At 42.4% G+C, this 21661-nt stretch overlaps 1 protein-coding gene across 6 annotated transcripts in view; it reads right to left on the bottom strand.

The window, feature by feature from the left end:
- Nucleotides 1-21661, bottom strand: part of CACNB4 (calcium voltage-gated channel auxiliary subunit beta 4) — a 68341-nt gene that overhangs the window by 22356 nt on the left and 24324 nt on the right. For 5 of the 6 annotated variants that reach the window (XR_010372955.1, XR_010372956.1, XM_064450940.1 and 2 more), the window contains exons 2-8: nucleotides 13160-13279; nucleotides 12692-12814; nucleotides 8679-8809; nucleotides 6220-6296; nucleotides 5825-5844; nucleotides 5634-5714; nucleotides 3469-3527 (exon numbers count right to left, since the gene is read on the bottom strand). Coding sequence is in view for 4 of the 6 variants with exons in the window: in XM_064450940.1 (XP_064307010.1) it covers nucleotides 3469-3527; nucleotides 5634-5714; nucleotides 5825-5844; nucleotides 6220-6296; nucleotides 8679-8809; nucleotides 12692-12814; nucleotides 13160-13279 (611 nt within the window). In the remaining 2 variants the exon portion in view is untranslated. Of the gene's footprint in view, nucleotides 1-3468; nucleotides 3528-5633; nucleotides 5715-5824; nucleotides 5845-6219; nucleotides 6297-8678; nucleotides 8810-12691; nucleotides 12815-13159; nucleotides 13280-21661 lie in introns of those variants that run through there. The other variant, XM_064450943.1, reaches the window with a different exon arrangement.

The following is a 21661-nucleotide window of genomic DNA, read 5'->3' as shown; positions in this document are numbered from 1 at the left end:
GCCTGTGAGTCACTGAACAGAGCTGCCTGCTTTGGGAGACTGGGCTCCAACACACGCTCTCCTTTTCCAGACAGGGAGCTGTGCCAACCTGGGGCCAACTGACTTGGCTCGTGGTTGAACAGGAGAAAAGTAAGTTGAACCACAGCTCTCTGTAGCGCTGGAGCCTCCTCTTTAACTTAAGGAAGGTGACTTTTGTACTTGATCTGTCAGTGAGCTGACGAGAGACAAAAGGTTATAAAACAAAGACCACACAATCACTTCACGTAAAATGCATTTAGGAGGACTGTGATGAGCCAAAGATCCATGAATAATGAAAAGAAAGCAAGCTGGAAATGACTAGCAGCTATTCCATAGCACTTAAAATTTATGCAGCTCTAAGTGAAGTTATCAGATGGACGGTTAAAAAGGAGTGCAAGTATTCTTCTGCATAACACATAAATAAATTTATTGCCAGAAAAATACAGTAGAGACCAAAAGAATAAATGAATTTAAAAAGAAATGGGAGAAATTAGCAGGACATGGGGTCTAGAGGTGATGATAAAGCACAGTGGTCCAGACTGCACCTCTGGCTCAGGGAGCTTCTAGACCTCCAACTGCTGGAATCACAGAGATGCGTCAAAGGAAGGACCACAAATGCTCACCTACTGCGCCAGATATAAGAAGCATTTCATTCTTCCTGAGTAAGAAGTAATCCTAAGTATCACTGTTGCTGAAAGATGTTCAGAAAAAAATACGCCTTCGCTATGTTTTGTTTACACGGTGTACAGAGTCAGGCCTGGTCTAGGCAACAGTGATTAAACACAATGCATTTAGAAAAGAATGCTGAGAGAGCCTCTGCAGCAGCCGTTCCCTGAATGCCTTGTGTCAGCCAAGCTTTAGCATATTCCTTTCATCAGGCCTGCACAACACAGCCCTCGGGCCTTTCCTTTAGTTCACTGGCCAGAAGAGGATGTTGCAGTTACAGAAGAAGGAGCTGACAGAAGCCAAATGTATTACAAGGTAGGGAAGGACTCCTGCTAGTTCAAGTCTCACTGAAATCTGCTGAAAAGCTCCTCCTTGGACAGTCATTTTCCTTCTTGGTAATGTGGACCTGTCACAAAATTGCAGAAGAGATGGAGAAAAAGAAAAGCCTGCAAAGGCATAACAAAAGCTGGCAGGAGGACCAAGAAGCAGCTGAGGTGCCTGAAAAGGGATTTAATTCTTTTTTCTAAAGTTACTCAGATCTAAAGGCAATTGTAGCAGCTTACTTGTGGCACTTAACTTTTTCAATGCTGAAATTTCCTACGACTACCTGATTTAGCTGCCAATATTGCTAATGGCAATAGGATTCCCCCAAAATACCTCACTCCAGGGAGAATCTCTCCCTTTTGCCCCTCCGTGCAAACCAAGGGCACGGTGGGGGAAAAGACAGAAGAGCGAGGCAAGGAGGGGTGCTGCCTCCCGTCAGATTACACAGCCTAAATGGGTGCATCTAAGTGTGTTTTACATTTTCTTCTCTGTACTTAAGCACTGCTGAACTTCATGGATCAGGCCTCTGCTGAGTACATTCTCATATAGGGTATAAAAATATACCTCATAAAAGATATATTCATAGCAATCACGTCGTGGCAACTGGAGATGACTTATCACTTCCCGTTGCCGTGGTTTCCGACCGAAAACAATGACTCTCGGTTACCGCCAGCATATGCAAAGCTGACAGACATATGCCAACAGCTGGAAGAGAACACACGCTGTGGTTCCGTACCTACACCTGACGCACACGGGCACCGGAGCTCAGGCAACGAGCTGCAGTGGAACCAGAGCGGTCACATCGCTCAGGAGCGGGCAGAGGAGGCACTGACAGGACACACGAACAGCTCAGAAAAATGACAAATTTAACTGCAGGCTGCCACATACGGTGCTTCATCTGTCAGGTCTTGAATCAGTCACTATGTTTGTAGAATCTGCTAAAATCACTTGAGCTGGACAATTAAAAATAGGGGAGGACATGAGATATTTTGCACAGAAGTTGATCATTAACCATTTTGTCTGAGCTGTTTATAGGTTAAGTTTAGCACTGCCATCTCCTCACTGCACCCCAAAAGGCACCTTGACCATAAATCCTGCTCCACATTTTCTAAACAACAGGCACTATTATTTTCACTGTCCTAGTGCCAATGTTTTAGGTATTTTCAAGCCTGACTTACTGTTATACACTAGCTAGCAGAGTATAAGCTCCTTTTCACAGTTAGAATATAATGAACAAACGAGGATGAAGGAAGGGCAGAACAAACCAAAGATGAAGCAGACACCTACGACTACTGACGAGCTCCAGTGGAAAGGAAGAAATGCCATGGACCAAGCCTATGTTCCTAGCAAAGAAATCCAAATGATTTCTCACAGCTCATCAGGAAATATACCCTGTGTTCCAGCTGAACAAGATGAACCCTCCTTGCAATTTCTGAAGTTCTGACACAATTTTTTCTATATTTTAGCTCTCAGCATTTCCTTCCTCAAAGTGCCTTTTTAAGTATTTTTGACTATCGAGGATATTTAAGAGTTGATTTTTCTTAGGTGTTGGTCTGAAGCACTGTTACTGTACCCCGTTGAAATCTGCTGTTTGTGATATTTATTTCAGGGCTAGGGTGTGATTAGTTTTATTCGGAGAACATCCTGCTGGTAAAGGAGCCTGGAACTTCACAAATGGTGCTGGAATGACCCTAGCCCAAAGAGAGCAACTTCAAAGTAAAATCAAGAGGCACTTGTATTTGGTGCCTGCACACTTCAGCAGCTGGTCCAGCAGTACACACTTGTTGCATCCAAGGGTTAATAAATTTGGAGATGCCCAAAGGATTGTGAATAAAACTGTACTTTCTGTACAGTCACACTTCCTCAACTGTTCCATGACATTAAAGGAACTGGACAGCTCTTTGAAAAATAAAAGCAATCCACTCAGTTCATTTTACCCAACACGCAGTCAGCTCGGGCTGCACAGCAGTGGCTTGGGAGCTCTGGAGGAAAGAGGGCCAGCAGCGAGCCAGGCTCTGCCAGAAGGGCTCTTCACTGGGTGGCACTGTTCCCTCCAACTCCTGGCTGAACAAGGGGCACAGCCTGCTTCCCAGGGCAACATTAAAAACCTGAGCCTGGTAATGCCATCTTTAAGGCTGTTTTGGCACTTTCCACGTGCTCAAGTCACCTGTCATCTAGATTTCTCCTGTGACTTCAGGCTGGTACGATACTGAGGCAGAATTGTTCTGTTAAACCTAAGAAATCCTACTACAGACATAGCAGATATGAAGATACATGCGATTCTAGTAATACATTAGCTGTGTCCCACCCCACAGCTGGCTGCATTTCAGTGTTGATACAAAGCCAGTAAATCAGTTTTGAACATGCATCAATCTTCTTGCATTAAAAAAAAATTACTAAAATGTTAGTAATACATGGGGGGAAGGGGGGAAGCAGCATGAAAAGGACAGTATTTCTCACCTCCCATCAAACCTGTGCTTCAGGAAGTCAAAGAGAGCTTTCTGCATCATGTCTGTCACCTTTGCAGAGGTGAGGAAGATTGAACAGGGAAGATTGACAGGGAAAAAAAGAAGTCAAAAGTAAGAAAAGAGGTAAGTAGAAGGTAAGGATACTGCCAACAATCAATACCTTTTATAGGTAGCAATCATTTAATTTTCATGCTCTTGGCAGCACGCTTTGTAATAAATACTTGCAAGTTTTCTGACTCATTCTCCAAAATGCAGAACGGAGGATGTGAGAGCTGTCACTCTTTCTGCTCTTGTCTTGACTTGCACTGAAGCGTTAGAGCATACCTCACCACCTTCCATAGCAATACCATTCCCAGCAGGCTTCAGAACATGCCAGAAGCACCTGGGACTACTTGAGTTGAATAGATGACATGGTTTTTTTCCTACAGTAACATTATTAGAACTGGCTTAAAACTTCAGATCCAAGATTTACCGTGTTGGATGACTGTTCTAACAGAAGAGAAACACTATTCTCAGAGAGGCATACAAGCAGAAAAAGCGCATGCTTCCATTCCTGTACCCAGTAAAGCATCTCAGAGATGCTCAGCCCCAACAACTGTCATCTACTTTGCTGAATGAGCTCCTTCTCCTTTTCAGGACAACACAGGCTGACGCCTATTATCTCTGCCAGTCTAGACAGGAACTTAATCAATGCCCCCAGGCCTCTGGCAGTTTATTTCTCCCAGGTTATCTTTCAAAACGCTTCTTTCAGAATTGAGTCAGAAAAAAAGTAGTCAAAATACTTCGCAACCTACATGGGAAAATTAAGATCAGTGTGTTTCTGTTACATAGTCCACTATTTGTAATGGAAATTAATGTTCTAACTGTGTCACCATTTATACACCTTTATGTGTTTAAGACTACATGTTTAGTATTACTTTCTTAAACACAGGGGGGACGGCGTATTTGTAGAAGTATGTATTAACAAACAGCCTCTCTCCCTTCCAGACTTGAGAGTCCCTAGGCAAATTGATCTGTGGTGCAGCACCATGGAAGTCAGTGGATGAAATTTACTCCTGTCAAGAAATATTCACCATAAAATTAAAAGGCAGAGAGTGGAACATGAAGTACCTGCTTTGCTAAACTACACTTTCAATCATTCTTACAAAAAAACCAATGCAAGAACACTGCCTTATGCTAATAACGGTACCATGTTGTAATCTTCCAAAAAGAACCATTCCAATGTTTAATGATCTCCTATGAAGTACTAACAACATTAATTAAGCTAAATGAAGTGTATCTTTGATTTTATGTTCATGTTCATTTAGTCCCTAATTCAGCAAAACACTTAACAGATGGTTAAGTTCACTAAAATGCTCTGCTAAAAGCCGATGCTCGTTTAGCACGTGTTAAATGCTCATTTGAAACTGCAGGGCCTTGAAAAATGGTTGTCCTGTTTATCTGTGCATGTTATCATACCTACGTCCATGTTGAACAGAGGCTAATATTTTAGAAGGGTTCAAGGTTTCTTTATATTTTTTTTTCAATATACTAAAAATCTTTAAAAAATAAGCGCCAAAAAACGTGCTGAAGTAATAACCATTAGTTCCCATATTTAGTTTCAGGCGCTGGAGAACAAACCTGAGCACGCTGCAATAGTCCAGCCACTTCATTTGCCAACCCTGAGTTTCATGGGAAGATGTAAAGTTTTTACAAATAAAAAAAGGAGAACAATGGGAAAGCTTCTTCAAAATTTTTGCTAATTGAGTTCAAAGCATGTGCTAGTTTGACTAAAGCTTTACACGTGTACAGAAGCGTAGCTAGTTAATTTGACTGCTCCAACTTTTTCTTGTAGTGGACACAAATTCTCTCTTTCTTATTTGATTTAATCAAGAATAACTGTACTGACAATAATGGATGTGCACTGTGTTTAAAGCAATAAAACTGCAAAAAGAGTACCAGGGCACTTATGTTACCTGCCCTTCAGCTGAGACATCACAAGTAACAGACACTGTTGTGCCAACTACGCCCCTAGTTCTTACATAACATATTTGACAATTATTTAAGCTAAGATCACTTGAAGTGATCATAAAGCAGTTGCACTGGACCAGGCACACTGATGTACTAAGGAAGTATATAGGTAAGACAATACTAATTGCAAATACCTGGAATACATACCTCATAGCCTTTCAGTGATGGCCCCACCAAGACAACAGGTCTCATCGATGGTACTACATCATAGGGGGGAACATGTTCTGTCTAGAAGAAGAAAACAACCCTTAGATCATTAACCAAAGATGATCCGTATGAAAATCCTGGGAATTATATACTAGAATTAAATAAAATAAAATTTAAAAAGTACTACTTACCACTTTTTGTTTCTGTTTTGCTAAAAGACCAAATGAGAACTTGGTTAAAAAACACATGCTGTGCACAACAACCCTCACACTTGCAAACAAAAATCCCTTTGTCAATACACTTTTGCGATCTCTCGGTGCACCCCCCTGTTGGTCAGCCCGGTGTAAACTGGTCATTCATTCCACTCTGGGGGCAGCTGCCACTTTTCCCAAGATTCTTCCCAGTCCCTTAGCAACTACTGCATATCTAGAAATAGATGTCTTTCTCCACCTCCGCACACAAACACTTTTCTGCAGAACGTCTTAATAAGTCAGGAAAGGGGGGAAACCCGCCTTTTTCATATGCGGTTTTTAAAATAGAAGTATTAGAAATAGCAAGAGTTTCCTTAAATAAAATTCTGTCTTACCCGTGGAAGTGGGTGTGGCTCGAAATGTGCCAGAAACCATTTCTCCGAGACTTGAAGAAGAATTTCCGCTTGATTTCCTATGGTATCAGAAAGAGACCCATTAACACCAAGCACCCAGAGATGCACATGCGCCAGGCTTTAGGCAGCAGCTATGAGAAACTGCCCCATGAGAAATCGCATGGTAAAGGAGAGAGTCTTCACCCACATTAGTGCTGCAAGAAAGCTTCCCCTGCAGGGAGAGATGAAGGGTGCCAGGCAGGGCCATGGGAAAACAAAAGCATCTGTCATTAAGTGGACCCCCACGTCTGGAATAGCTGCATACAGGCCGTGAAGGGAGCGGAGGTTCCACTAAAGCTTTTCTGTGATCTGCCCACAGGCAGGGAAACACAGTAGCTCTGATCATAGGTATCTGCTAAACTCAGCACACAGCCCAGCTCTGCAGGAGATCCCCCACCCAGCACTCCTCTGTCTTGCCGGGTCTCTCTACCAGCACACATAACTAGCCAGACATCTCTCAGAAGCGCTGGGATCTGAACTGGTGGTTTAAATAGCTTTTGATGTGTAGGAACAGTGATTTAAGTAGCTCCTTTTTCCATTCACTGTACCTCCCTGCTTCCTGCCAGGCAGTTCTGCCCCTGCGCCCTGCCCCCCTCTCCCCGTACGATGCACCCAGCACAAACCTGCAGCAGACTGGAACAGGAAATTGGTCTGGGGAGGGGGGAGATGTTCAGGTGAATCAGCTCTCTAGTTCAGCCCATTGCACAAACAGCTGAGGATGAGATTGGAGGAGGGAAGGAGAGCTCAGGGCAGAAGGAGGACTGTTAAGCAACCTGATTGCTGCGAGTAACACGGTCCCGCAGGACAATCCACATCTTTAGCACAATATTTAGTATTTTTCATTACATACAGACCGACCAGCAAGAGGAAACCAGTCCAAACCAGTACTTTTGTCTTTGCTTTCTTGCCATGTGCTGTCCAGAGCAGGGACTGTTTACCCTGGACTTGGCAAATCCTCTGTGAACATATACTAGACTCAAGAAACCCCCTTTAATAGATCACTTTTCACTGCCTTACTCAGACAAAACTACAATTCTTCTTCATCATACAAAGCCTTAGTATCACAGCTGGTCACAGCTTTTAAAGAAGTCTCAAGGTACAGATACTATATGACTATATCTAACAAAGGTGCTCAAAAATAAACTAGTTTACCATTATGCATTATTTTCAATTTTACCATACAAATCCCAGTGTGTTCGTGCAGACTACTTAAAATCTTAATAGATATCCTTTACAATTCTTCCCGTCTCCTTCACACTTGATTTTATTCCTAATATTCTCCACAGGTGAGATCAGACAAAATCTTTGCAAGAATTGGTGATTCGGTGGAGTTGTGCCCATTCACAAAAGCAGAGATTTTTCCTAATATGCTGTATCTGGAACAGTAGCCTAAATACTCTGTTAGTGTCTCTCTGAATTAGATAATCTTCCTTCTGTACACTGGGATACACTGGCTTCCTCTGAAGTGATTTCAAAAATTATAAAAGCAATTTGGAAAAAGCACAGTTAATGCTGTTCAATCATTCTAAAAACACTTCCCCAGATGTTTATACTTGAAACGATTCCTGACCTTGATTACGTATATTAGTATGCCAATTCCCTGACAGTACTATACAGACTAAATTATGCTGCTCTCACTGCTATCTATTAGGTCCAGATTCAGCTGGCTCACGTCTCTCTACTCTGCAGTACTAAAGGTTTGGTTCTCCTTGTTATCTCTGCGAACATTTGAATTTTGTTTTCAATTGGTGGGAATAATACGCTGTAGTAAAGTAATTTTAAAAAAAAAGTATTTTGTGTATTCAGCCAATAGAAGAGCGACTCCAGTGTCTGAACTGAGATTATGAGAAATCAGTTTAATTTCCCAGACCTGCGACCAAATGTATATTTTCCCAGGGATTTGCAATCTCCAGCTCTAGCAGCGTGGAGACGCAGAACGGTCAGGCTGGAAGATGGAGAATAAGAGAAGCTGAACGACAAAGCTCATCTTACAAAGTTTGAAAAGTCCGGTTTTGGCCAAAATGGAGAGAAAGAAAAAAAGAAAAGAAAAAAACCCACAACCTTAAGAACATAACAGTTGGAAAAAAATCTGGTAGCTTTTGAGCACGAAGTTGACTTCAACCCATGGGGATGTAAAACTCTCTAGCCCTTCCGAAATGTCTGTCATTACCACTCATACTGTATTACTGATCTTTCCTAAAGTCAATACACATTTTTTTCTTGTTTCTCGTTGTCAAACGTCTAACACGTTTATTCTCTGCAAATATGCATTTTCATTTGGAATCCCAAATCAAACACTCCTCCAAATGCACTGCAATAAAAAAGAATCAAGTGACCTTTGAAAATATTGTCCAGTGTCAGAAATTATTTTAAATTCTTTTAAAAGGTTACAGCATTCTTACCCTCCATGGAAACGTCCTCTCTTCTGCTCCTGTTGAATGCGGATATTCTCCAGTCTAAGTGGGCTTGGAATAAAGCCAATCTCGCAGCCCTCCTTAACCAGTCTCCCTATCCACCAGTCATTATTGTATTTCTGGAACAGAGAAAGGTTACTGGCTTCCGTTCAAAATGCTCCATGTCCAGAACTCCCTTATTTTGTAACCACAGTCCTTGACTCCGTACCGGTCAACAAAACCAGACTCACACTGATGCCTGAATGTTGGACAATCCGTGTGAATTTAAGCGAAGTTAAAAGGTGTTAGGCATTGTTCGGAAGGTTCATGTCCTCTTTGCAGCTGGACAGTGGAAAGCAGTGTTACCTGTGGCAGTACTGGCTTATCTCTTAACTTCCCCAACACACCCTGCTGGGACTTCTCCTCTGATGTCACCAACTAAGGTGTCGAGTGTGATGGTGATTTAATGAGATGAGCCAATTTCTGGTGAACCGAGGCCAGCAAGCTACCTCACAGCAGCCATATAAAGCAGTCAAACATAAAAATACCACCTTCAGATCACCATCAAAACCATCATTATCCGTCCCCTGTAAAATTTAATGGTCTATACGAAAGATAACCACCACTGCCGCTGCTGCTTTTCCTTCCTTTCCAGGTACCTGTCCGGATGTTATTGACATGTTATTGCCTTGCAAAAACCTCGTGTGGCAGAAAAGCTCTACAAACACCCTTCTAGAAACTGAAATAAAGAAACACCAACCTACCCAAGGCAACACAGAAAACTTATCAGCTCCAGCAACAAACCAAACCTATAACTGGTTAATGCTACAGTAGAGCCGCTACCTAGAAGTGGCTACACTCTTTGGAGGCACACGCTTTTAAATTTATGACAGTTGAAGAAAAATTCACCTTTAGGAAGAAACTTTAATATATACCTGAAAGTATAAAATATAATTTTTTCATTAACCTTAAGTAACATGTTTTTCTGCATTACTGCAAGTCTGGCCTAACTTTAATGACAGAAAGATGAAAAGCAGTATCATAGTGGACATCATAGTGGAAAAGGACTTGTTATAGCTGGCTGCCAGCAGAGCTTTTGAAGAAAAGTATCTGAAAACTTTATACTCTGCTACGATTCATTAGGCACCTCAGTGTTCAAAAGAAGGATTACTTTTCACAATCGACTTTCAAACCATTGAGACCAGCATGCCTGTACCAATTTTGTTTGCATGCCTTGAGGAAAAAGTTATCACAGAAATCTCGTCTTAAAAATGATCAGTTCTCTTGGCTCCGTATTCTCAAGCACGTAAGTTCTTGCGGAAACACATAAATACCATGGTACTAGAGTGCCTAACTGAAGTGTCTGCAACATACAGAGCCTCAACGTCTTTGAAAAATAAATTAGCCTTTTTACTAACACAAATACATAGGTACATACACACAAATCCTAATGTATACAGCTGAGGGAAATGCAGTCCGTGTACCCTCATCTTGAAGACCTGTCCTCTTTATACAGCTGTTATTTAGGCAAGAAGTATCATTATTTTATCATTTCAACCCTTTAAGTATCCATTCTTCATGCTGTTATGACCCTAATTCAGACAGTGTCAGTAAGCAAAGCTTCATTTTAAACACTTTGCTTCTGCTTAAGTCAACAGAACTATTTACATTCTTTAAAACAGACAAATACTTCAGGATCTAATGTTCTGCTGTTGTAAATCAGTGAAATCAATCCATGGATTTAAACCACTGTAAAACCTGGGTCCCATGAGCATTACCCGTTCTATTTTGGTTCTAAATATACAGCTTGAACCCAGGAATCTTTCTTCCATTAGCAGGTCATGGACCTCTGAGTGATGCCTCTAGACATGAGATAAGAATCAGCGCTACGCTGAGAATGTCTGAACAATACAAACGATAATGATGCAGCAAGGAACACAGGGCTATTTGCATTAGGTCATTACCTCCCATATGTTATTCTTTGCATTCAGCACGTGGGAGGACTACAGTTCATTCCTATTGGTTGCCATACCCATAATTTCTTCTGCATTGTCAGTAATTGCTGCCACTTCATCTTTTAAGTAAGCACATAATGTATAGTCTTGTAGGAGACAGATGAGACATACAGGACACATTCTCAATATAGCAACTCATCAGTTACTGCTGATGTTTCATCCTGTCAGCAGGGTGACCTTAATCGTTACCTAGTTTAGTATTATTCTAAAACCTGGAACCATGCTGCTTCTAGCCCAAGCAAGCCTGCCAGATCATTGGAAAACAAATTCTGCAAAGCCTTCTTCCACGCAGGTTCCACGGGGAACCTTTCCTGAAATCCTACTGAGTTACAGCCACAGCTTCAGGCAAGCTGAACGTTTCAGCGTTAACAAAGAAACCACGCTAAACCCTTACCAGAGCTGACAGATACCAGTAAGCCAGATGGCTTACGGTTTAGTGGCAACACGATCCTGGCCATTTAGATCTTGGAAGAAAACTCACAGAATGCCAAGACACGGGCTTGGGACACTTCTCTGGAAAAACATAAAGGGCAGCACAATAGGAGCTCAGTACGTTAAGTTCAGTCACTGGCCTGACAGTAAGAGTAGCCACATCCTAGGAGAGCCAAAATCAAATACTTGTTTTAGCGGTGATGCACAGAGTTACCTGGACGGTTACACAGGACAAAGTACCCTGGAAAGCTAGTATGTCAGGTGGGGTACATTTCTGGTGTGGGCAGGAATACAACGGGGAAGGTAGCTGAGAAAGTGATCTAAGTGCTGTAATGGATGCAGCTGTCTGCATTCAACTCTGAGTGCTAGCAAAGGACCTTTTCCTGACAGGAAGCAGGTTGAGAAAGTGGCATACTTCAATGGAGTTCAGGTGTGGTGCTAGACAGAACAGAACACGTTCTTGGGGAAAGAAGAGGAGGGGCAATCAGTTCTGCACACAGAGACAGACAGATTCAGCTTCAGTGCTCCACTTCCTCAGCAGGGGTTTAAGCACTGTTCCACACAAATATTAAAAAAAGAAAGACACACACACAAAAAAAAACAACCCCAAACAAAAGAATCCAAATCAAACTTCCACCTGTTTGCAAAAAATTGAGAAGATGGAAGAAGGGAATCAACTCTCCTGTGTCCTTCTCAGGGAGGAAGAATTTAAAGCAAAACCCCCTGTTCTATCACCAATCTCTGCCTCTAGAGGAGCAGAAGTAGGTGTTCTCCTCCTAAATGTGCTCAGTCTGAGGGAGACAAGTGCCCTGAAGCAATGATGGGCACATGTTCAAAGCAAGAGACAAATGAGTACTGAACACCCTAAAATAAACCCAGAATGCAGAGATGAAAAAATGTTTTTGCAAGCTGCAAGCCTATGTACAAATCCACAAAACAACAGGGGTTCATGCAAATTTGGAGGGCTCACTTCAGATAAAGAATTGCAGAAAATATGCTCAACATGCAATAAAATGTATTTTTCTCTACCAAAGCCATGTTCAGGGACCATTCCTTTTTCTTTATTTTTGTATCTGTCCTCTTCAATATTTTCTTTTATTATTGTATTATTCTAAGTCTTATTTCCTCCCTTGCAAGCCCCTCTGGTGCTTTATGAAGACCTGGTGTAACCCAGTGCTACTCCACTTTCTGATCAACAGAATCCCTTTTATTACACAATCTCTGATCCATCACAAACTTCATTTGATGAAAAGAATCCAAACCTATCATGTTGAAGGGTATGTAAAATGTTATTTCCTTCCTGTGACATGAAAATCCAACAAGTCGGTAACATCAAGCATTAAAAAAAAGTGCAAGCTAACCACCCCAGGGTACTGGGACTCTAAAAAGGCTGAAGTACAACCACATCACCACTGCTGAGACATTGTGTGCTGTGCTCTCCTGCTTCCGCTCGGCTCTTGGCTCTCGGCTCTCGTTTTAATCTGGTACAGCTCAGCCCCGGCTATTCAAATCATAGTCCTTGGCATGTAAAAAGATTCCCTTTCACATTTACTTTTTACTACTTCTTGGTTTTACCTCTTTAATGTGTAGGAAGTCCTTGGCATCAAAAGAGATGGCAGTGCTCGGGACAGGAACATCTTCATCCAGAGCTCCACAGTAACTCACATTAGTCTTAACAGCAAATGCTACTGGTTTGGACTACAAATAGAGACACACATCACAAACAGCGGAAACTTTTCTGGATCAAGATTTGTATCAAATGACCAAAAACCTGGTAGAGGGCATTTGCCAAATAAATAAAAATTCAGACTTAATAATTTCACACAAGCCAGCAGAGCTCAGCTTGCTAGATAAGATCCACATTTATACAAGAATATATACACTATATTCCCCCAAACACCTTGTCTGCAGATAACTTAATTCAACTGCCAAACTCTTTCAAAAGATAGCATCGTATTTATAAACCAACAGGGTGAATTTTAACACTAGGCAAAAGATAAACGCCACATAACTTAGTTATTATTAAAGTTGAAAAAAACACACCTTTGCCCTTTCAAGTTGTATAGCTGCTTGTTGTTCTCTTTCTTGGCGGATTGCTTCCCTGTCTTCTTCCAAAGAGACATCAGAGTCTGAGGGTCTGCTTGTGTACGAATCTGCTGAGCCCTGAAATTAAATTCACGTCACTAAGAAAACATATGTAAGAAATAGAAACACCCCCCCAGATTCATAAAATACTTTTTAAATATGTGTTTCTTAATTTGAGTGGATTTTACATAATGTTGCTAGCACAAAAAAACATGCAGAATTTAGCAGGGAAATAATCTGGCTTTACCAATCAGGTGCACCTAGCCAAAGACAAAAATCCCAAGAAAAACCTCTCTCTCCACTTTCACAGAATCTCTTCACTTTCTTACTGACACAGTGAAATACAGCTCAGCTGTGGGCACTGTCCAGAAATCTTTATAATATTTAAAGCCTGTTTGACAACCTTAGATTCAAGATTGTCAAGGGATTAGGTCCTATAAAATATAATTAAGGTATTATAAAGCTTGGTTAGAATCACCCCTCCCTGTAAATATAGTACCATTGTGTAAGTACTTCCCTCCCTGCTGTGGGTGCCACTCACGTAAAGCTTTGTTCCGTGCTTCAAGAGGGAAAAAGAAGTGGCACTTTATTAGAAGCTACTCAACAGGGCAACGCAAAAGCTGTACAACAATATGAAATAAAAACGCACATACAAGCAGCAGCAGAATGCAACAGCCTGTACGGGAGGAAACACAGTACTGCCACAGTTAGATTGTTTTGGTCTGGGACATTATTCAGGACGCGTGGCAACATCTGAAGTATGCAGTGGCTCCTCGCCTGTTTTATAAAGCAACCTGATTCCAGCATCCTCACAGCTGATCTTTATGTTTGCGTGAAGCCAGCTGAAAGACAGGGGTTTAACCTTGCAAAACAGTTAAGGTAAGGGAAAGGGAATGTTTGCTCATGGTAAAGCTGAAATACCAATCCCATCTACCCCCCAAAACCTCAAATGCACACTGGACCCAAAAGCCTAGCAAGGCTAGGACTTGAACCTAGACTTCAGGGAGCACCACTGACGGAGGTGCGTACCACTGGGCATTCAGACAAAAGGTGAAATAAATTTTCACTGCAGTAGGAAACTCCTACAAAGATCTCAAAATCTTGAAGTCTAGGTCTAGCTTTCCACTCAAGGTAAAGGTTGAACCAGAAATATATATCCCTTACTGAGCCATCTGCCAAGCAAATGGAACTTTTACTAATAAACTGATATGTCTGTCTGGTGAATGATGGCCTTTGCTTAAGCCAGTCTCCAGCCTTGCAGAATACTGTTCCATTCAATACAACATTTGACTAATTTGTGTTTGGGTCATTAGTCTGCTGCCAACACAAGAGAGGCCTGAGTGTCACCTTCCCCAGCCCGACGCTCCGCACGGGCGCGGGTGACATGCAGCGATCACACGCTCCGCAGGCTCCGTACCACAGCACGCAGCTGGGCTGGGAACGGCTGCTATAAAAGTCAGTATATAAAGTTTAGAGTAAAGAGCTGCATGTAGTTTGCATTGTAGTCTAACTTTCTAACCTCTGTATTTTGCATGTCTTAGGAAAAACATCTACACAAAAAATAGAGACCTTCAGAAGGATGAGGATAACGCAGAGCTGCAGAGGATCCGGCCCTGGCACTGTACTCAAGTAGGAGGAATATACCACAACGTCTGACCACTGCTAGGAGACACTATTTCTGTTTTTAAATTAGGGAAAGGAATAATGTGCTGGACCAGTTATGCTTTAGAGTATTATATAACCAGAGTAACAAGTAATTTCTAAGTCATCACATTTCCAGCAACAAACTGAAGACATATCTATCTATATATTTATATCTCTATTGAGCTCCAAAATCTGTAAGTCTATACATGTTCCAGAAGAGCCATTCTCCAGCATTATGTCTTTCAAATTTTTATTTCCTTAAATTGTTTTATATTGTGCATCACAGGGACACATATTCTATGTAATCTACCATAGAAGTCAATACTCTTACTCTCCAGGTAAACTAACACATTTTTAAATATTGACGTGAATACATATCCATTAGAAGACTTCTGGCAATGAACCACTGATGAGCATATGCTCTCTTCTAGTTACCTACTCATAACTTGGCCATAAGCATGGCACTGTCACTAGGGAGGGCAGATTTCCTCTGTGTCAAGAAGGGGATTCGCCTAACACAAGCTAACACACAGCTATGATGTTAACAGACCAGAAAAATCCCTTCCCAGGACAGGTGGCCACCCTGCACCCGCACACCAAGGTGGGCTGGGAAGGGCAGAGTGCCTCCCAGCAGCCAGGGGCCTGCAGAGAGACACGCATTCGGGGTCCTGAGCTGGAACAAGTCTAACATCAACAAACTGAAAACTAGCATTAGCTGCTGGCAGCAGCACAAGCTTTTCTTAGCTCGGAAGCTAGACATGCTGCTCTTCCTTCTGCTTCCTTTGGGATGTAGCAGAGACCAGGGAACTCACCAGCCACAGCACTTGGCTAGGGGTGCACCAAAGCTCTCGGGCTGCATGGTGCCTGCCAGTTATTCTTCTCTCCCCATCTTGGGGGCAAGACTAAAACTTCAGCTACCAAACGCGTCACCAACAGAGGCATAAGAACATTTCTTCCCTGATCAAAAGCGAAAGCATGACAACTCATCACACCTAGGCAAAATGGGTAGCAGGAGACCCCCTGCTTACTGTACCTTTCCAACCTGCATCTCTGCTCAGCAACTGAAGGGGAAGTCGATCAGTGCGAGACTGAATTCATAAGGTCAAATATTCTAGTCCTAAAATTATAGCCTGTCCTCCGTACCAGAGCCTGCACTGTTCAAAGCAATAAAAGAAAGAAAAAAGAAAAGAAAAGAAAAAAAACAACCCCACCAAAAACAGACCAGGAGTTGCAATGACAGACCAACTTTGTGGTAGAGAAGAACAGCTTAATCATTTATTGTCCACTAAACACTCTGAAGATCCAAAATGCTTTATAGCTGCTTATCATCACATTTTTCACTTAGAGACAACAAAGCTTCAACAGCAGGAGAAAGGAAGAAGGAAAAGTAATCACGCTCTCCAAATAACAAATAAAAAAGCAAAATAATAAATACAAATAATATACTGCAGTAGGAATGGGCTTCTTTCCAATATTTTAGTCCTACCTGGCATAATACACTGCCACAGGAACTCACCCCATCCTGGTATGCCTGAAGCCCGAGACAAAGCCACTACTGCTGTCACCGAGCAGCAGATGCTGCTCCTCACCCACGTGCTCTCTGACCCTGTCATTTCCCCCTTAATTTTCTATGTACTGCAAGGTGCATGAGAACAAGGGACAGAACACATCACCGACAGGACAGATATCAGCATCACGCATGCACATGCATTGCAGAAATTATCTGTGTGGGGAAATGGTGAACAAAAAGTGCACAGGCTGCTATCTACATAATTATTCAAGTCCTTTGGATATGAGTCGGTGTAGCTCTGTAAGGGAATTTAATAGAAATAGATACCTGTGCTGGATGCAGAGTTTCCCATACTGGCGTTTAGTGGTATATGTTTGAGCACTGACCTATTTAATGCTGTCAGAACAAAGTAGTCTTAACCAAAGTAGCTGATACTGCAAGGCTACCCCAGGCTGCTCTTCAATGCTAATCACTGCCTGTATGCCAAATGATATGGATTGGTACAATCACATCCTCATGATCCCTTCTCTTGCAAGTTATGCCAAACAGCAAGTGGCTTATCTGAAAGATGCAGCCCCAGGACTGTGACTCATGTGATGCTGAACTGCAGCATCACGCTGAAAACAAGGCGTGATTCTGCAAACAGAGGCAAGAAGGACAGAAAAAGCAGTCCAAAGTAAGAAATGAAAACTGGCATTCTTTAACATACTGTAAGCATGGGCTGAGGAACACAAGTGTCCACGTTTGGTCAGAGCAGAAGACTAAGCACGACGAAGGTTTACTTTCCTCAGTTGGTCACTGCCCCAAGACTACAGAGTCCGACAGGGTGTGTGCACTTCCCCTTGCAAGCCATCTCACTGACTCCCCGGTCATCTCTTGTGCTTCTGTTACCAGCACCCTTGGTTTCTGCACTCTACGTTCACCGGCCAAGATGCATTTGTTGTTACGCTGAATGCTTGGCAGCAGCCACCTCTACTCACAAAATGGGACTCAGAATGTGATTAAGGCTTCCAGGAACACAAGCAGTCCATAAAATAAAAATAACCCTTGTTATCCTCAGAAGTCCGGCCTCTGACTATTTTTTAAAACTGTGCACAGACAAAAGTATCCCCTCTTGTATTTAATTTTCAATCTGTTTAAAATTTTTGATTGAAGAACAGAATATTGACAGCAATATTGTGCAATATTGACAGAATATTGTGCAACAAGCCAACGTGGTTGGACTTGATGATCCTAGTCATCTTTTCCAACCTTAATGATTCTATGGACATTCATGCCCATACAGCACCAAGTGCAATGAAGTTCTGGACTGACAGCTCTTATTTGCTGAAACTGCAATAGATGAGATAATACTAAATACTATGTTGAATTTGTGGTTTTGTCACAGCTGGGAAAGTGTAACTGACTGCCTAACCACACACTGAAAACTGAATTATGTTAGTAGTCGTAGGGAAGTGAGAGTAGAAGAGGAAAGAAGGCATTCTCCATCTCTCCCTGTACACCAAAACTGTATCAAAAAGACCCTTTGATTTCTTTATTTTCCTGTCACTAACAGCAGCAAGCTGATAATTTGGGGCATATCGCATCTGTCCACAGCTTCACATTTGCACAGAATATTTGAGGACCAATTATCACGCTGTTACCCAACCTCAATCTCACGACCCCCTGGGAGATACAGGAACTTTGTGAAGTGGGAGCATATGCAGTGAGTACAAGTGCACACCAGATCTGAAAATTTGAAGGAAACAGGCTTTGCTAGATAATTATATTATTCAAGGAAGTGAAAGACTCATTTCGTATTTCACAGCCTTTATACTTCGGGCTTCTGCGAATTAATTTTTCTTTCAATTTATTATTTATTTTCCTCCCTCATTCGTTCTCCTCTCTCATCAATTAGTATAATTCAGCTTTGATAAAAACACTGAGGTTTGAAGCAATCCCAAAAATGCTAGGGAAAAAGGGTAAAGCAGAAGCAACGGTGGGTCTGTTTATTCAGCAACTACAAAACAATGGTAAATCACCAGTCCCTCTGGCTCACTGACTGGTTTTACCCTTGGAACTGCTGGAAAATAGGTGCCAAGGTGGCTGGGTGACTGGAAAGGGTAACAAAATATTCCCAGTGAACACGGTGCTTCTATGCCCCAGCCTGATTAGGGAGGAAATCTTCACATGCATCCTCTTCCTGGACCCCATGAAAAACAGCCAGCCAGGTCCAGCCTTCCTGCTTGCTGAAGAAAATATCAGCCTTTAGCTGTTATTGTTTCAGAAAAGGGGAAAAAATAAAGACTTCAGTGAGGCTGCAAACAGTTTTTTCTCCAACTGCCATAAATACACAGATCAGAATTGCTCTCTATCCAGCCATAACTTGTAATGCCCTCTCATAGAGCCTGTGCAATTAAAGCATCAATCCATTAGGAGCTCCAACAAGCCAGATGACATGCAGTCTCTTTTGAAAAGATTTAGGGTGCTGCAGAGTCTACCACAACCCAAAAAGCATTTCTGAAAACACACCCTGCTCAGCGAAAAAGCTTCTGCTTTATCCATTAAGCAAGACAACAGGGCAGCATTGTCTAGTTGTAGGCAACCCTCTCCTAGAGCAGGACTAGCTATGGGCATTTTGAGTGCATCTCTCTATCCAGGAATAAGCGGGCATTGAGCACACATGGTAATCACTATGCTTAATAAAGCATGCATGTCACTGAAAAGGAAAGCCCTAGTATCTGTGTTCATATGCACACGTTGTTTTCAGCTGAGAACATGAAAAATGTCTTTGCAATAACAGCAAGTTTGCTTTGAAAATCCATAGCACTTTAAAATGACAAAGTATCAGGAGTGGTAGCACACCTCGAGGCAGCCAATTATTTTGAATGGCTTTGCCGGGGTTTGAATAATAGCAGAGCTAGGGACAGCATGAAATACTTTACAGGAAAAAAGATCATTCCTGTCCCATCCTGTCCTCACCCTGCCTGTCTCTCCTCCTGTGCCTCCTTAGTTCCTCCCAGCAACTGGAATCCCACTGAGCACCTTCAAGCTTCCAAACAGGTTTTTGGATGCTCAAGGCAGTTTCACCTCCTGCAAGGCACAGTATGCAAAGGCCCCGAAGATCCTAAAGATCCTGTCTGTAAGCTGAACACAGAGGTCACAAAGCAGACTAAAGAGCTGAACCAGAGGTCGCCCCAATGCTTTTCAACAGGTCAGGACCTCAACTAAAAATTTTCTAGCAGACATCCAAGTGTGTGAGCACACTTAGAGCACAACGGAGGTTGAAGAGAGTGATATTGTACAAAACAAGATTGCTCATCATTGTTTAGCTCTTTTATACTGGAAAACAGACAAATGTGGCCTTGTAAAGCACAAAGCCACTTTCTCCTACATGCTGTTTTTTGCACTCAGCCTGCGTTGTCACATTCCTGTCTCTGCGAGGCTGGGGACAGCCAGCAAAATCCCCACTGAGGGCTAGCGTGCAGAAACCCTGCTGCACAGGGGGCCTGCAACTTGTGTAATAATTAGTAAAAGAAAAATGTACATATACAGATGGATATACTGATACGGAAACTTGTCTTAGGCTGCAATTTGTTCCATGCTGATTCTGCGGCATTATGTTGATACTGCACAGCAGAATCAAAACCGCACAGGTTGGGAGGAACTGCACACTCCCACGTACCCTGGAGGAGAGGGACAATACAGCGGATGTGGCTTTCTGCAGTGGTTTGGTTGCTGTTTGGTGTTGGTTTTTTTTAACTAACCATGTTACCAAGAATCAAAGCATCAAAAGAAGACTTCTGGGTGCAGTCTTGATGTGTCCTTTAGCACCCAGCTTGTTCAAATGTCCTTATATAAAATTGGGTGCTGTAACTTATGGGTCTCCCCCCTACCTCCAATTCCCACAAAAGCAGGGCAGTACCACATTTAGGACCAGAGCCTGTTGCTACAGCACTGCCAGGAATCACTAAACTTGCATGCAGAGGCTGCATTCATTCCTTTCAGCTTCATTTCACAAGCTGAAATTTCATTTCTCGGCTAAGACATGGAATCATGGAGAGACTGGCTACTCCTCGTCCCTTTGGCTGGATCAAATACATACTATCATGGGGCTTGAATTTTTGAGGATCTTTGCAAGAATCAGAAAGCACTTCTTCCCATTGAATAGAGCCATTCATGATTAAATGGGCACTTCAGTGCTTGCAGTTCCTCCAGCTGCCAAAACATCTAATCAGAGACCTGCACACGAAATACAGTGCTCCTGGAAAGGGGCTGGCGGGGTGCTACGATGCCACATGGTTATCACTCACGGCTAGGCTGCTTCCCGAAGCGGCTGCTTCCAGACACTTTAATATCCCAAGAATTTCAGTCTTGGGCTGAAACACAGAAAACAGCAAAGTAACCCTTGCTCTGAAGCCAAACTATATTCCAACCCACACCAGGCAGGATTACTCAGTTTACCTGAGCAGCAACAGAAGAGAGAGCTCATTCTAAACCAGTGCCATTTCTGTGGTCACACAAGTGACCTGTGTGAGTACTGCAACCAATGGTATTTTGTACCAAAGCAAGCAGAAAGCATTCTTCCTGCCACATAGATTAAGTCCCAGATTTCATCCTCCCAAACCAGAACAGACAGCTCAAAACCTCCAGTGCAATCCACTCTGTGCTGAGCTCTGGCCAGAGCAGGAGGCCAAAGCTCAGCCTGGAGCAACACCTGGTGCTCCCTGTCCAAGCCATGAGCAACCGTCCCTGCCCACCCACAGTCCCCTCTTACCCACAGCACCAAACTATGCAGGGCACAGGAGGAGCCTGACTTTAGCAACCACATCTTGGCTGCAACAGTAATGTGTTCTGTATGACAAAAATCGCTGGCTATTTTTTAGGATAATTATTTAGAAATAATTAATTATTCAAGTTACATTGTGATACAGGTCCTTAAAACTACTCATACACAGTACTTCTGAACTTGACAGGTATGTGCATGGAAATAATGAGGGAAGACTTTACTATCAGGACAGCATACACAGGTAAGGGGTCAATATAACACCATCAGAGAGGTGGCTCCTTCTATTTGCCATATACTGCAAGGTTTAAGCAACTGAAGATTTGTTTATTGTTATTATTGCTGTTATTAGATTTTCTTCATCACTTTGTCACTTCTTCTCCACTACAGTCATTGCTCTCTATTCATTCATTTACTTTAAAAAGAGTAATGAAACCCCATGTAATCATTTATGCTCCCATCTTCAATAATGAGCAACAGCAGCCTGCTTAGACTTCAGTGTGATTCAGGACACGGGCACTGCTCAGAAACAAAACATACA

This window comes from Phalacrocorax carbo, chromosome 5 (assembly GCF_963921805.1).
Source record: "Phalacrocorax carbo chromosome 5, bPhaCar2.1, whole genome shotgun sequence".
In the NCBI taxonomy this organism is placed as follows: Eukaryota; Metazoa; Chordata; class Aves; order Suliformes; family Phalacrocoracidae; genus Phalacrocorax; species Phalacrocorax carbo.
The sequence above is the reverse complement of the archived record's forward strand: the minus strand, read 5'-3'. Positions and strand labels throughout refer to the sequence as shown.